Source organism: Danio rerio, chromosome 17, assembly GCF_049306965.1.
Source record: "Danio rerio strain Tuebingen ecotype United States chromosome 17, GRCz12tu, whole genome shotgun sequence".
NCBI classification, from domain to species: domain Eukaryota; kingdom Metazoa; phylum Chordata; class Actinopteri; order Cypriniformes; family Danionidae; genus Danio; species Danio rerio.
The window spans coordinates 57,387,807-57,402,271 of record NC_133192.1 but is presented as its reverse complement, the minus strand read 5'-3'; the positions used below and the strand labels follow the sequence as shown (position 1 = coordinate 57,402,271).

The 14,465-nt window shown below is 40.9% G+C and overlaps 1 protein-coding gene across 4 annotated transcripts in view; it reads right to left on the bottom strand.

The window, feature by feature from the left end:
• eipr1 (EARP complex and GARP complex interacting protein 1) overlaps positions 1 to 14,465 on the bottom strand; it is an 87,271-nt gene that overhangs the window by 33,838 nt on the left and 38,968 nt on the right. For 2 of the 4 annotated variants that reach the window (XM_073927204.1, NM_001430912.1), the window contains 3 exon segments: positions 12,517 to 12,684; positions 7,444 to 7,611; positions 5,630 to 5,809 (listed from right to left, as the gene is read on the bottom strand). In XM_073927204.1, the coding sequence (XP_073783305.1) occupies positions 5,635 to 5,809; positions 7,444 to 7,611; positions 12,517 to 12,684 (511 nt within the window). In that variant the 3' untranslated portion in view covers positions 5,630 to 5,634. 4 annotated transcript variants of the gene reach the window in all.

The following is a 14,465-nucleotide window of genomic DNA, read 5'->3' as shown; positions in this document are numbered from 1 at the left end:
ATCAGACAGTATTTCACTGTTACCTCTTTTACAACAGCTATGTAATGTTTTGTGACACCAATGTTAGATGACTAATTGATGTCATTTTGATATTAAGGTCGTTTACATGCTTAGACATGTAGAGATACAAAATCCAGTGTAAAAAATACAACTCATCCAGGTCCGGGTTATTATAGTTAACGAAAATGAACAAAAACTAAAATTGAAAATCATTTTCATTAACTTTAGCATTTTGGTTTATTATTTGATCCGTTAATATTTATGACCCTTCCAAATATGGTCAAAACTGAGCTTTCATTCTAGGCGTAATTCCTATGGTCATAAATAAGGCTACGTCTATGGCTTTTCTGTCTAAAAACACACTGTTAACACTTTAAAAAATATAAAAGATAAAAATATAGCTTAAGGGGGCTACTAATATTGACCTTAAAATGTTTTTTAAAAATCTACAAACTGCTTTTATTCTAGCCGAAATAAACAAATAAGAATCTCTACAGACGAAAACACATTATAGGAAATACTGTGAAAATTTCCTCGCTCTGTTAAACATTATTTGGAGAATATTAGAACAAGAAAAGAAAAACAAAAAATCACAGGAGGGTGAATAATTTTGACTTATATATATATATATATAATATAGAGCAGAGATAGCATTGCAATAATCATATCAGTCACCTGTAATACGCAGATGAGTGACAGTCGCTGTTCTGCTGGGTCTGACAGATCTATGCATCGCTGCTGAATCTGCCACAGTATGCTTCATTTCACTGCAAGCTTGTTCTGCAGCCTTTAAAAGTCGAAGTTCATTTTTCCATTCATCGTGGAAAGGCAGATGGAAGCAGTGATTTATTTTTAACTTCTTACATTTTTATCCGACTAAAATTGAATGGTGAATTAGCGAATAAACTGACAAAAGGTAAAAAAGTGTCCTCGTGGCTGGATATTACACACATAGAACGATCTCAAAGCACATGTCCGGTCGTCATTTAGATGTCATTTTTTCTGTATAGAAAAGATGAACGGCTTCCCCCCCCCCCAATAATCAGACTGTTTTTCCCTGTTACCTCTTTTACAACAGCTATGTAATGTTTTTTGACACCAATGTTAGATGACTAATTGATGTCATTTTGATATTAAGGTCGTTTACATGCTTAGACATGTAGAGATACAAAATCCAGTGTAAAAAATACAACTCATCCAGGTCAGGGTTATTATAGTTAACGAAAATGAACAAAAACTAAAATTGAAAATCATTTTCATTAACTTTAGCATTTTGGTTTATTATTTGATCCGTTAATATTTATGACCCTTCCAAATATGGTCAAAACTTTCATTCTAGGCGTAATTCCTGTGGTCATAAATAAGGCTACGTCTATGGCTTTTCTGTCTAAAAACACACTGGTAACACTTTAAAAAATATAAAAGATAAAAATATAGCTTAAGGGGGCTACTAATATTGACCTTAAAATGTTTTTTAAAAATCTACAAACTGCTTTTATTCTAGCCGAAATAAACAAATAAGAATCTCTACAGACGAAAACACATTATAGGAAATACTGTGAAAATTTCCTCGCTCTGTTAAACATTATTTGGGGAATATTAGAACAAGAAAAGAAAAAAAAATCACAGGAGGGTGAATAATTTTGACTTTAACAATATCTCTCTCTCTCTGTATATATATATATATATATATATATATATATATATATATATATATATATATATATATATATATATATGCTTAGACATGTAGAGATACAAAATCCAGTGTAAAAAATACAACTCATCCAGGTCAGGGTTATTATAGTTAACGAAAATGAACAAAAACTAAAATTGAAAATCATTTTCATTAACTGAAATAAAAATAAAAACAAGGGTTTAAAAAAAAACTAGAACTAACTGAAACTGTATTGTGTCCCTGCTGAAGAAAACAGCCTAGGCAGGTTGGCTGGTTGACCAGCCTGCTTTTAGAGTTTTTTTTTTTTTTTTCATTTCCAGCCTGGTCTGAGCTGGTCAGACTGGAAAATGACCAGCTAAATGCAACTAAAACCAGACTGACCAGTCTGATTTAAACTGAACATAGCTGGTCATCTCCCAGCCTGACCAGCTAAGACCAGGCTGGAAATGGCTGAAAACCCCTCTAAAGCCAGGCTGGTCAACCAGCCAAAACCAGTCTGGGCTGGTTTAAGCTGTTTTTTTTTTCAGTATTGATACAAAACTAACTGAAACTAACTAAAAATATAGCAGAATCGTCCTTCGTTTTCGTCTTTGTAAATGTTTTTAATATATAATCCTACTGTAAGCCTTTTAGAAGTAACGTTAAATCTATTTACTTCATGCTGTCATGTGTCTGACCGCACCTCAGAGTCTGTGATGCCATTGGCCAGATCAAGCCGGTTCTCCTCCAGTCATCTTCGCTGCTGCTTCCTCAACAAAAACAGCAGGACATGACAGCAGCACAGTGACAGCATTAAATTCAGTAACTTAAAAGTATTAATTGAACACATTTGTGCTGATAACGGGTTTAATTTTTGTATTTTTAAAGCCATAAATTTAGATTTTTTAATTTAAGACTTATCAATACTTTTTAAGACCCCGCGGGGACCCTGTAACCCAGAGCTCTGTCCTCGAGTTATTCATCTGTATCTAATAAATTACTAATATTTTTGACATTAAAGAAAACCCTCTCCTGACCTTTGAACACGCATGGAATTGGCTTGATACTCCAACAATATTTTAAAATAGGGCTGCACAATATGTATCGTATCAGCATCGATATGGCAATGGGATGTCTGACGATGTTTTCTGACGTATGCCGCATTTCAGGTGGTCAAATCTGTCCATGAGCTCTCACATCGTTGTGAAAAGCCCCGAGAGGCTGAAAACCCCTGAAGTGCAAACCTCCTGCATCACTGACAACAGAGCTTGAGTATGAAAGGAATCTGAAGCAGCACTTGAGCCGGCGAGCGGTGACATTATGCATTCAGAGACTCGTCCTGATGGCGCTGCTGTTGACGGATCGGCCCGCAAACATCCAGCGATGTGGAGAGAGTCAAGCTGCAATTAAAAGCGACTGTCACTGGAGGTGCTTTAACCAACACTCACGCCACAATTACAGACGCAGGAGAGAAGGACATCAAATCCAGCTCTTTAATTAAAGCGGTTTTACGGGAAACATACAGGGGTAATTAGGCTCTCTCTGACAGCTCCGCAGAGCATTGCTTTTGTTACAGCATAGGCGATAAGACACGTAATCATAATTAATCTTCAGGGTTCTGATTTCCCGCAGTACACGCAAAACAGAAAAACAAAACACAGGAACACCGATAGCTGCGTTCACATTAGCTAATGCAGGTGTTGATGAACGGCTAACCAGCCCAATAAATCATCAAGTGTGTGGAAACGATGACACACACACGGTAAAGAGTAACAGCACAGCTGCTGCAGGCATCTGCCATCATGGAGTTTACACACACAGTCACGTTTCGCTCATCCACATCCGGCAATGTGATGCCATTCTGCCAAAAGAAAATAAGCATCTTGTTATTTCATGTATGACAGCAGGGACGGTTCTAGGATTTCCTCCTTAGGGGAGTTTTAGATTTAGGCTTTAGTCTAAACCCCCTCCTTAGGGGCTTTAGACTTTATTTAGGTGCTAAATAAAGTCCCTAAAGTGTGTGTGTGTGAAGTTTCAGCTCAAAATACCACACAAATAATGTTTTCTAACTCTCTAATACTGACCCTCTTAGGCTCTAATCCCAATTGGGGTGTTTTGGTGACTGTCGCTTTAAATTCAAATGAGATTGAGCTCTTTTCAGAAGAGGGCGGAGCTACAAATGCCTGTGTGTCAGCATAGTGGCAGATTCAAAAACAAGACTAGCATCCTATGCTAAAGCAGGACTTATACCTTCGCCTGGCGCCGCATCGTAGACCTCCACTGACTGCGAGTGCACCTCGCGAAACAGACGAGGCTTTTATACTTGCTGTGTTCGCCGTTGTGATATTCTTTAAAGGGCCATGAAACCCCCTCGTTTCAGCAGGGTGTTTTCACACCTCTACTTTGGAAAAAGTCAGAAAAGTGGGCGTGTCCAGCTCTGTTTAGGGGGGAGTGTCGGAGGAGCAAAAGAGGGATGGTGTGGGAGTGTCTATTTGGGCGCGCTGAGTTTCCGAGTCAAAACACACACACACACAGGGGACAAAATGACTGTGTTTATATGGACATCTGTAGTAGAATTATTTGCTAAATTATTAAATGGTGGACTTTAACTGCAGTTTGGCTCTTTCATTCAGGGAATTCATTCATGTCCCTCGCGACAAACGCGATATTTGATTCGAGGAACTGCTCTAAGCGTGTATTTTTCATGCAATGTTTGATACCGCACGGCGAATGAGAGAAAAAAAACCTCTGCATTTCCCGGAAACTTAGATGCACACGGCAGGTAGCGTCAGAAAGCCGCGTGTGTTATTCCGGTCACAAAATGCGGCGAAAATCCTACACGAGGTTAAAGTTTGGTTGTGGTGCTAACATGTTTACACTCGGTGCAATAGTTAACTTAGTTCGATACGAACAAACTGAATAAACAAAGAACACTGGTTGCTCACTTACCAAATCTGTAGAGACAGGACAATCACCAGCAACTAGAGCCGCTTCTTTATTAAGAGGAGACGACAAGCGAATCCGGATCTCAGCGTTTGCAGATGAGAACAGCTCTCAGGTAAACAATAATCCTCCTTAGACACGCAAGTTATTGTTGTCGAGCGTCGCGTACACTGTTAATCCACACGTGACTCCAGCTGAGCTCTCACAGAGAGAAAATGAAAACAAAACTTAACTGCAGCAAACTATAAAAGCAACACTTCATGCTTGTTTTGCCAACACAACGTGGCGTCTCTGTCGTCTAAACACTGTGACAGTAATGAATATTAATGAAGTTGCACAATAGAGCGCGCTGATTGGGTTGAACCAAGCGTTACTCATGCATTAATGCATCACACTGTAAGACGTAATAAGACTCACTCTGGCACAGACGTCCAGTCTGCACGCTGGAATACACGCTATTATCTCATGACCGTGACGCAGCTTCAAAAATTCGTTTCAAACCGGAAGTACGAATTTGCTTGAAATAACGCAAAAACAACCAATTTACACTTTTTAGTGAAATATAGGTGTCCTAATAGTGTTTTTAGCAGTGTGGGACACATATACGACTGTCAACAGCTCAACACATGTGTTTTGGTGTTTTGTGACCCTTTAATTAGATAGAGGGCAGTCAAAAAAAACTGACCTTAAAGAGCTCGTATTATACATGACAAAGGGTCATATTTCGGTTATATGGGTCTCCAACAACATACTGATATGCACGCAAAAAAAAAACACTTTCATGTTCTTATATGCATTTATTTTTACCCAATTATCCCAGCGACTCCCATATGAATCGTTCAGCAACAAGACTTCTATCAGTAGTGTATTTGTGTGACGAAATGATCAGTTACCTCACTGAGTAATTGCTCAGAATTTATTTATTTTTATCTGAAAAGACAAACAGCACTATAGCCAACCAAATAAAAGAGTCTAGAACCGCCCCTGATTGACAGCATCTGTGTTGTTTCGGTTCATTGATCCGCTCACCTGCTCTACAGTAAAATGCGGTATTTAAGTGCTCGTGGGACTCTGTTGATCACCAGCCGCCCGTCGTAGCTGAGCGAGGCGAAGAGCCAGGGGTCAGCAGCGGACCACTCCACGGCATACACACTGTCCTCGTGCTCCTCATATGTGGAGATGATGCTATCTTGCAATGGCTCCTTCCCCCTTCACACAACACACACATCAGCAGTCAATTCAAAGTCTATTACAATCAATATGTCTGACTTATGTTATAAGGTGACCTAGAGAGCTCAAATGTACTGCAAGTTAAGAAATCACTCCAATTCTTTAGTTCCCCTGGAGTAAACAGTTGTGTTTAGCCATTTTTTACATTCATTTAAACAATCTTTGGTTCTGGTGGGGACACTTTTAGCTTAGCTTAGCATAGATCACTGAATCGGGTTAGACCATTAGCATCTCACTCAAACAAATTCGAAAGAGTTTTGAAAGTTTTCCAATTTAAAGCTCAACTCTTCTGTAGTTACATCATGTTGTGAGACTGACAGATAATGAGAAGTTGTTATTTTCAAGTCTAAGTCTAGGAGAGGGTTGCCCAAACCCGGCCCTTAAGGACTGGTGTCCTGCATAGTTTAGCTACAACTTCTTTCAACATTGCTGCCTGGAAGTTTCTAGTATACCTAGAAAGAGCTTGAATAGCTGATCAAGGTCTGTCTAATTGGGGTTGGAACTGAACTATGCAGGACACCGGCCCTCTAGGAGTCTGGGCACCCCTGATCTCGGAACTATACTCTCATTCTGACGTAATAATCAAGGAATTTGCTGCTGTACCATGACTGCATTAGACACACAAAAACTGTATCATATTAAATTGAAAAGAAAAATGGTTTTGGAATATTTAAATCAAATTACACAGCTAAAAATGCAGTGAAATGAATGGCATTGAGCTAAATTACAGTTAAACTTGTTGAAGGGAAGTGTACGGACAACCCAGGCTCACTCTCAAAAACGTAGTCCCGCGAATACGTCCCGGCATGTACGTACGGCCGCGTTAATTTTTTTCAAGCGAACGCTGCGGGGCGGTGTGACGCTGTTCCCTATCGTGCGTGCCGGCCGGCCGGCCGACCGCTTACCTCCTTGTGGAGGGCTTCCCCGCTGCAACCCGTTTGTCCACTCAGCGCACCGTGTACGTCAGCAGGCTCGAGATGCAGAGAGGAGTCGACCACGGCGACCGGTTTCGAGTCCGGGGAAGAGCGGTTCCAGCAATCAGGTAAGACAAAAACAGAACCCCAAAAATTAAGTGAACGAGTTTCATAACAGGGTGAGAACGCGGTGAAATCCGAAAACACGGTAGAAAAAAAAAAAAAATCAGGGCTTTTATTTTTTTGGACGGCTTTTGTAAACTGTTGCTCGGGTTTAGGGAAGCAAGGCGGGTTGATCGGTAAGATTGGTTGGGTTCAGGGAAGGAGGAGAGCGGGTCAGCCGATTGACCGGTCGCGCAGTCAATCATCCGGCCAGTCGGACAGCGGCCTCTGGTGGGTTCACGCCAGAACAGCGCAGGTGCGAACCGCACTCGCGAGAGGTTGTCTAAGATGCGAAAAAGCGCACAACAGTGGCCTCTCGCGGATTCGTAAAAACATAAACTGCAGCCGTACGTACCCGCTGGGACGTATTCCGCGGTCTCCAGAAACGTCCGCGGGACTACGTTTCCACAATGAGCCCGGGTTGTGTACGGAACAAATATTAGAAACAAAATTTAGTGCAATTGAACTTATCTAAAGCTATCTCATATAATTGAATCTGCATTTAGAACTGTGATGAACAGAACAGTTATTATGTACTTGTCCTCTTGCTGGTTCTCCTCAGGGTCACTGAGGTCATCGTCGTCCACCAGGTGGCCAAACGGCTCTGAGGAGATGGACACCATGTTGGACAGGATCACCCTGCTGTCACTGCTGGCCGTGAGCAGGAGCTGGTCATGAGAGTGATTGTACCTCACACTCCACACCCTGAAACAACAGAAGAGATGAGAAGAGAAAAGACAAGAGACAAGAGAAAAGACGAGAAGAGAACATTGGAGATGAGAAAAGACAAGAAGAGACAAGATGAGAAGAAAAGAGTAAAAATGAGAGGAAAGAAGAAGAGAAGAAAAATAGATGAGAAGAGTGATGATGAGATGAAAAGAGATGAGAAAGGATAAGGAGAACCGACAAGAAGAAATAATGAAAGAATAGACAAGAAGAGAAAGAATAGACAAGAGCAAAGACGAGAAGAGACAAGAGGAGAAGAGATGAGAAGACAAAAAGAGATGAGAAAAGACAAGAAGATATGAGAAAAGGTGAGAAGAAAAGAGTAAAAACGAGATAAGAAAAAAAGAGAGAACAAAATAGAAGAGAAGAGTGATGAAGAGAAGAAAAAAACAAGAAGAGACAAAGATGAGACGTGAAGAGATGAGAAGAGAAGAGAAGAGAAGAGAAGAGAAGGAGAATGGAAAAGACAAGAAGAGATGAGAAGAAAATCGGCAATAAGAGATAAAAAGTAAAGACGAGTAGAGGACAGTGGAGATAGGAAGAGAAAAGACGCGAATACACAAGAAGAAAAGAGATGAGATGAGACAAGACAAGAAGAGATGAGAAGAGAAAAGATGATAACACGAAATGAGAAAAAGAAAAAAAGAAGACAAGATGAGAAAAAAAGATGAGATGAAAAGAAGAGAAGAGGAGAATTTAAAAGACAAGAGAAGACAAGAAGAAATGAGAAGAGAAGAAACAAGACAACAAGGAAAGACGAGAAGAGACGAGAAAAAAAGAAGAATAAAATATATAAGAGTGATGACGAGAAAAGAGAAAAGACAAAAGAAATAGATGAGAAGAGACAAGAGGAGAGACGAGATTAGAAAAGACAAAAAAGAGATGAAGAGAAAAGACAAGACAACTTGAGAAAAGAAGAGAAGAGAAGAGAAAAGGAGAATGGAAAGACAAGAAGAGAAGAGACGAGAGGAGACAAGAGAAGAGAAAAGAAAAGATAAGATGAGAAAAGATGAGAAGAAAAGAGAAGGGAGAATAAAAAAGCAAGAAAAGACGAGGAGACAAGAAGAGAAGAGAATAGAAAAGAAGAGATAATTCGAAAGAGTGATGATAAGAAAAGAGAAAAGATGAGAAGAAAATAGTAAAAGACAAGATGAGAAAAGAAGAAAAAATATAAGAGGAGAGTGATGATGACAAGACTAGAGAGGAGAAAAAGCAAGAGAAGAGACAAGAAAAGACAAGAGAAAAGATGAGAAGAAAAGAGAGAAGGGGAATTGAAAAGACAAGAAAAGACGAGAGGAGACAAGAAGAGAAGAAAAGAGAAGAAAAAATACAAGATGAGAAAAAAGAAAAGACAACAAGAAAAGAGAAGAAAGATGAGACAAGATAGATTAGAAAAGATGAGAAGAAAAGAGAAAAGGGGAATGAAAAAGACAAGAAAAGAAGAGATGAGATGAGAAGAGAAGAGATAAGAAGAGATGAGAAGAGAAGAGATGAGAAGAGATGAGAAGAGAAGAGATGAGAAGAGATGAGATGAGAAGAGATGAGAAGAGATGAGAAGGGATGAGAAGAGATGAGAAGAGATGAGATGAGAAGAGATGAGAAGAGAAGAGATGAGATGAGAAGAGATGAGAAGGGATGAGAAGAGATGAGAAGAGAAGAGATGAGAAGAGATGAGAAGAGATGAGAAGAGATGAGAAGAGATGGGATGAGAAGAGATGAGAAGAGATGAGAAGAGATGAGATGAGAAGAGATGAGAAGGGATGAGAAGAGATGAGAAGAGATTAGATGAGAAGAGATGAGATGAGAAGAGATGAGAAGAGATGAGAAGAGATGAGAAGAGATGAGATGAGAAGAGATGAGAAGAGATGAGAAGAGAAGAGATGAGAAGAGATGAGAAGAGATGAGAAGAGATGAGAAGAGATGAGATGAGAAGAGATGAGAAGAGAAGACATGAGATGAGAAGAGATGAGAAGAGATGAGAAGAGAAGAGATGAGATGAGAATAGATGAGAAGAGATGAGATGAGAAGAGATGAGAAGGGATGAGAAGAGATGAGAAGAGATGAGATGAGAAGAGAAGAGATGAGAAGAGATGAGAAGAGATGAGAAGAGATGAGATGAGAAGAGATGAGATGAGAAGAGATGAGAAGAGATGAGAAGAGATGAGATGAGATGAGAAGAGATGAGAAGAGATGAGATGAGATGAGAAGAGATGAGAAGAGAAGAGATGAGAAGAGATGAGAAGAGATGAGAAGAGATGAGATGAGAAGAGATGAGAAGAGATGAGATGAGATGAGAAGAGATGAGAAGAGATGAGAAGAGATGAGATGAGATGAGAAGAGATGAGATGAGAAAAGATGAGAAGAGATGAGAAGAGAAGAGATGAGATGAGAAGAGATGAGAAGAGATGAGAAGAGATGAGAAGAGAAGAGATGAGAAGAGATGAGAAGAGATGAGAAGAGATGAGAAGAGATGAGATGAGAAGAGATGAGAAGAGATAAGAAGAGATGAGATGAGAAGAGATGAGAAGAGATAAGAAGAGATGAGAAGAGAAGAGATGAGAAGAGATGAGATGAGAAGAGATGAGAAGAGATGAGATGAGAAGAGATGAGAAGGGATGAGAAGAGATGAGAAGAGATGAGATGAGAAGAGATGAGAAGAGATGAGATGAGAAGAGAAGAGATGAGATGAGAAGAGATGAGAAGAGATGAGAAGAGATGAGAAGAGATAAGAAGAGATGAGATGAGAAGAGATGAGATGAGAAGAGATGAGAAGAGATGAGAAGAGATGAGAAGAGAAGAGATGAGAAGAGATGAGATGAGAAGAGATGAGAAGAGATGAGAAGAGATGAGAAGGGATGAGAAGAGATGAGAAGAGATGAGATGAGAAGAGATGAGAAGAGATGAGATGAGAAGAGAAGAGATGAGATGAGAAGAGATGAGAAGAGATGAGAAGAGATGAGAAGAGATAAGAAGAGATGAGATGAGAAGAGATGAGAAGAGAAGAGATGAGAAGAGATGAGAAGAGATAAGAAGAGATGAGATGAGAAGAGATGAGATGAGAAGAGATGAGATGAGAAGAGAAAAAAAGAAAAGTGGAGATGAGAAAAGAAAGATGAGAAGAAAAGAGTAAAGACAAGATGGGAAAAGAAGAGGAGAAGAACAAAATAGAAGAGAAGAGTGATGATGAGATGAGATGAGAGAAGGGTTGAGATAACAGACAAGATAAGAAAAGACAAGAAGAGAAAAGAGAAGGGGAGAATAGACAAAAAAGAAGAGAGCAGAGGAGAAGAGTACACTGTACATCTCACTGTTGACTAATGCTCTGACTAGTGTTTCTGAATGAGACTTAATGGATGATGTGGCCAACTGCACTTGAGAATCTTTCTGCACTGTAGTGTTTTAAGCAAGAGTTTCCTCTAAATATTAAATACAATAAAGCAACACACACCCTGTATTTTCTGTTATTACACCTGCACGTAGCCTGTTTATGCAGTTTAGCTCAATGTAATGATAATGACGTTCAGAACAGGGTCTTATAAGCTCCAGCAATTCATCACCAAAACAACCCTTGATAGCGTCATAAGCCGAAAGTCAGCCGTCAGCAGGAAAATCTGGCTCCGTCAAGGCTTCTCCAGCATTAATCTGCCTTCATCCCAAAATATTCCCTAATACCTCCCAGCCCGAGGCTCAGCGGCGAACACGAGGAATGAGGACGGCGTCTGGGACGGGGCTGTTGCTGTGCCTCTGTCCTATCTAAATAGGATCATAACGTCTCTGATTGATCCGCCGCCGCTATCTCAGAGCGAGAGCATGCTGGAGCTGACGACTATCATGCTGGAGCTGCTGTGTGTGTGTGTGTGTGTGTGTGTGTGTGTGTGTGTGTGCAGAAAGAGATCTGTGCGATTCTGAAGCAATTATATCAGCTGACAGACACCTACAAGCAGATTCACACACACACACACACACACACACACACACACACACACACACACACACACACACACACACACACACACACCCCAATTCATTTACGCGCATACACACATTCATTCACACACATTCACGCATATACACACACACACCAATTCAATCACGCACATACACATTCATTCACACACATACACACGCACATAATCAGTCATGCACACATGCACACGCACACACACACACATTTATACACATACACATACACACACGTATTCATTCACGCACACACACACACACACACACACACACACATTCATGCACACATGCGCGCACACACACACACATACACACATTCATTCACACACATTCACGCACATACACACACACACACCAATTCAATCACGCACATACACATTCATTCACACACATACACACACACATAATCAGTCATGCACACATGCACACGCACACACACACACACATTCATACACATACACATACACGGCACGTATTCATTCACGCACACACACACACACACACACACACATTCATTCATTCATGCACACATGCACACACGCACACACACACACACACACACACACACACATTCACGCACATACACACACACACACACACACATTCATTCACACACATACACACACATAATCATTCATGCACGCGCACACACACACACACACACACACACACACACAACATACATTCATACACACACACACACACACACACACACACACACACACACAACATACATTTATGCACGCACACACACACACACACAACATACATTCATACACACACACACACACACACACACACACACACACACACACACACACACATAGTACAATGCATCGTTTGGGAAAAGAACGATGCAGTGAGGGGTGTTTCACAAAACTGTAGTTGCTTCACAAACAAACTGTATTAAGTGCGTCTAACCAGTGCGAGTGCTCCTCCAGACACTTGACCGGCTCGCTGATGTGACGCACGTCCCAGAACTTGACTTTACAGTCGTCTCCACAGCTGGCCAGGTAATACTGCTTGTTGGGGTTGAAGTCGAGGTCCCGCACGAGCTGCCCGTGAGCGTTCTCAATGCAGTAGATCTGACTGTGAACAGCAGAAACATCACATGAGGACAGAGCCCTTCTCATCAATCACAAGCAGAGCGTCTGGGTCTGAAGGTCAAACCTCCATCACGCACCATATAAATGTGTGACAAGCCATAAAGCACAGGCTGCTTGCGTCGTTCTGCAAGGTGACGACTAGTGTGTGTGTGTGTGTGTGTGTGTGTGTGTGTGTGTGTGTGAAAGAGAGAGAGACAGTCCAGGCGGATTCATGTAAACTGAATATACATACGTGTGTGTGTGTCTGTTGCTGTTTTTAACAGAGTTTGACATTTTCCACCATTTAGTGCTGTAGCTCAAGATGCTAACCTCAAATCAAACACCACATGGCATGTCTAAAACACAATTTTATGCATTTTTATCATATTGTATTTAAAAGTGAATGAGAATTTCAGTGAAATATCACAGTAGCACTGTTGGTGTAATGAAGTTGACATAATAAAGTGGACGGTAACAGTTGTCAATAACAGAGCTGACAGTGACAAAGTTGAAGGTAACTGATTTGACATAAGAGAGTTTACATAATAGAGTTGACAACACGGTTGACGGTAACAGAGCTGACAGTAGCAGAATTGACATTACAGAGTTGAAGTGACAGAGTTGATGTGACAGAGTTGACGTTGCAGAGTTGGCGTTACAGAGTTGACGTAACAGAGTTGGCGTTACAGAGTTGACGTAACAGACGTAACAGAGGTTACAGAGTTGACGTAACAGAGTTGACGTAACAGAGTTGGCGTTACAGAGTTGACGTTACAGAGTTGATGTAACAGAGTTGGCGTTACAGAGTTGATGTAACAGAGTTGGCGTTACAGAGTTGACATAACTGAGTTGGCGTTACAGAGTTGGTGTTACATGGTTGACGTTACAGAGTAAGCATTACAGAGTTTGCGTTGAAGTGACAGAGTTGATGTGACAGAGTTGACGTTGCAGAGTTGGCGTTACAGAGTGGACGTAACAGAGTTGACTTAACAGAGGTTTCGTTACAGAGTTGACGTTACAGAGTTGACGCTACAGAGTTGGCGTTACAGAGTTGATGTAACAGAGTTGGCGTTACAGAGTTGATGTAACAGAGTTGGCGTTACAGAGTTGACGTAACTGAGTTGGCGTTACAGAGTAGGTGTTACATGGTTGACGTTACAGAGTAAGCATTACAGAGTTTGCGTTACAGAGTTGACGTTACAGAGTTGCCGTCACAGAGTTGACGTAACAGTGTTGGCATTACAGAGTTACCGTTACAGAGTTGACGTAACAGAGTTGCCGTAACAGAGTTGCCGTTACAGAATTGACGTAACAGAGTTGCCGTTATAGAGTTGACGTAACAGAGTTGGCATTGCAGAGTTGCCATTACAGAGTTGACGTTACAGAGTTGACGTTACAGAGTTGACGTAACAGAGTTGACGTAACAGAGTTGGTGTTACAGAGTTGACGTAACAGAGTTGCCGTAACAGAGTTGACGTAACAGAGTTGACGTAACAGAGTTGCCGTAACAGAGTTGACGTAACAGAGTTGACGTTACAGAGTTGACGTAACAGAGTTGACATAACAGAGTTGGCGTTACAGAGTTGACATAACAGAGTTGACGTTACAGAGTTGATGTAACAGCGTTGGCGTTACAGAGTTGATGTAACAGAGTTGGCGTTACAGAGTTGGTGTTACATGGTTGACGTTACAGAGTAAGCATTACAGAGTTTGCGTTACAGAGTTGACGTTACAGAGTTGCCGTCACAGAGTTGACGTAACAGTGTTGGCATTACAGAGTTACCG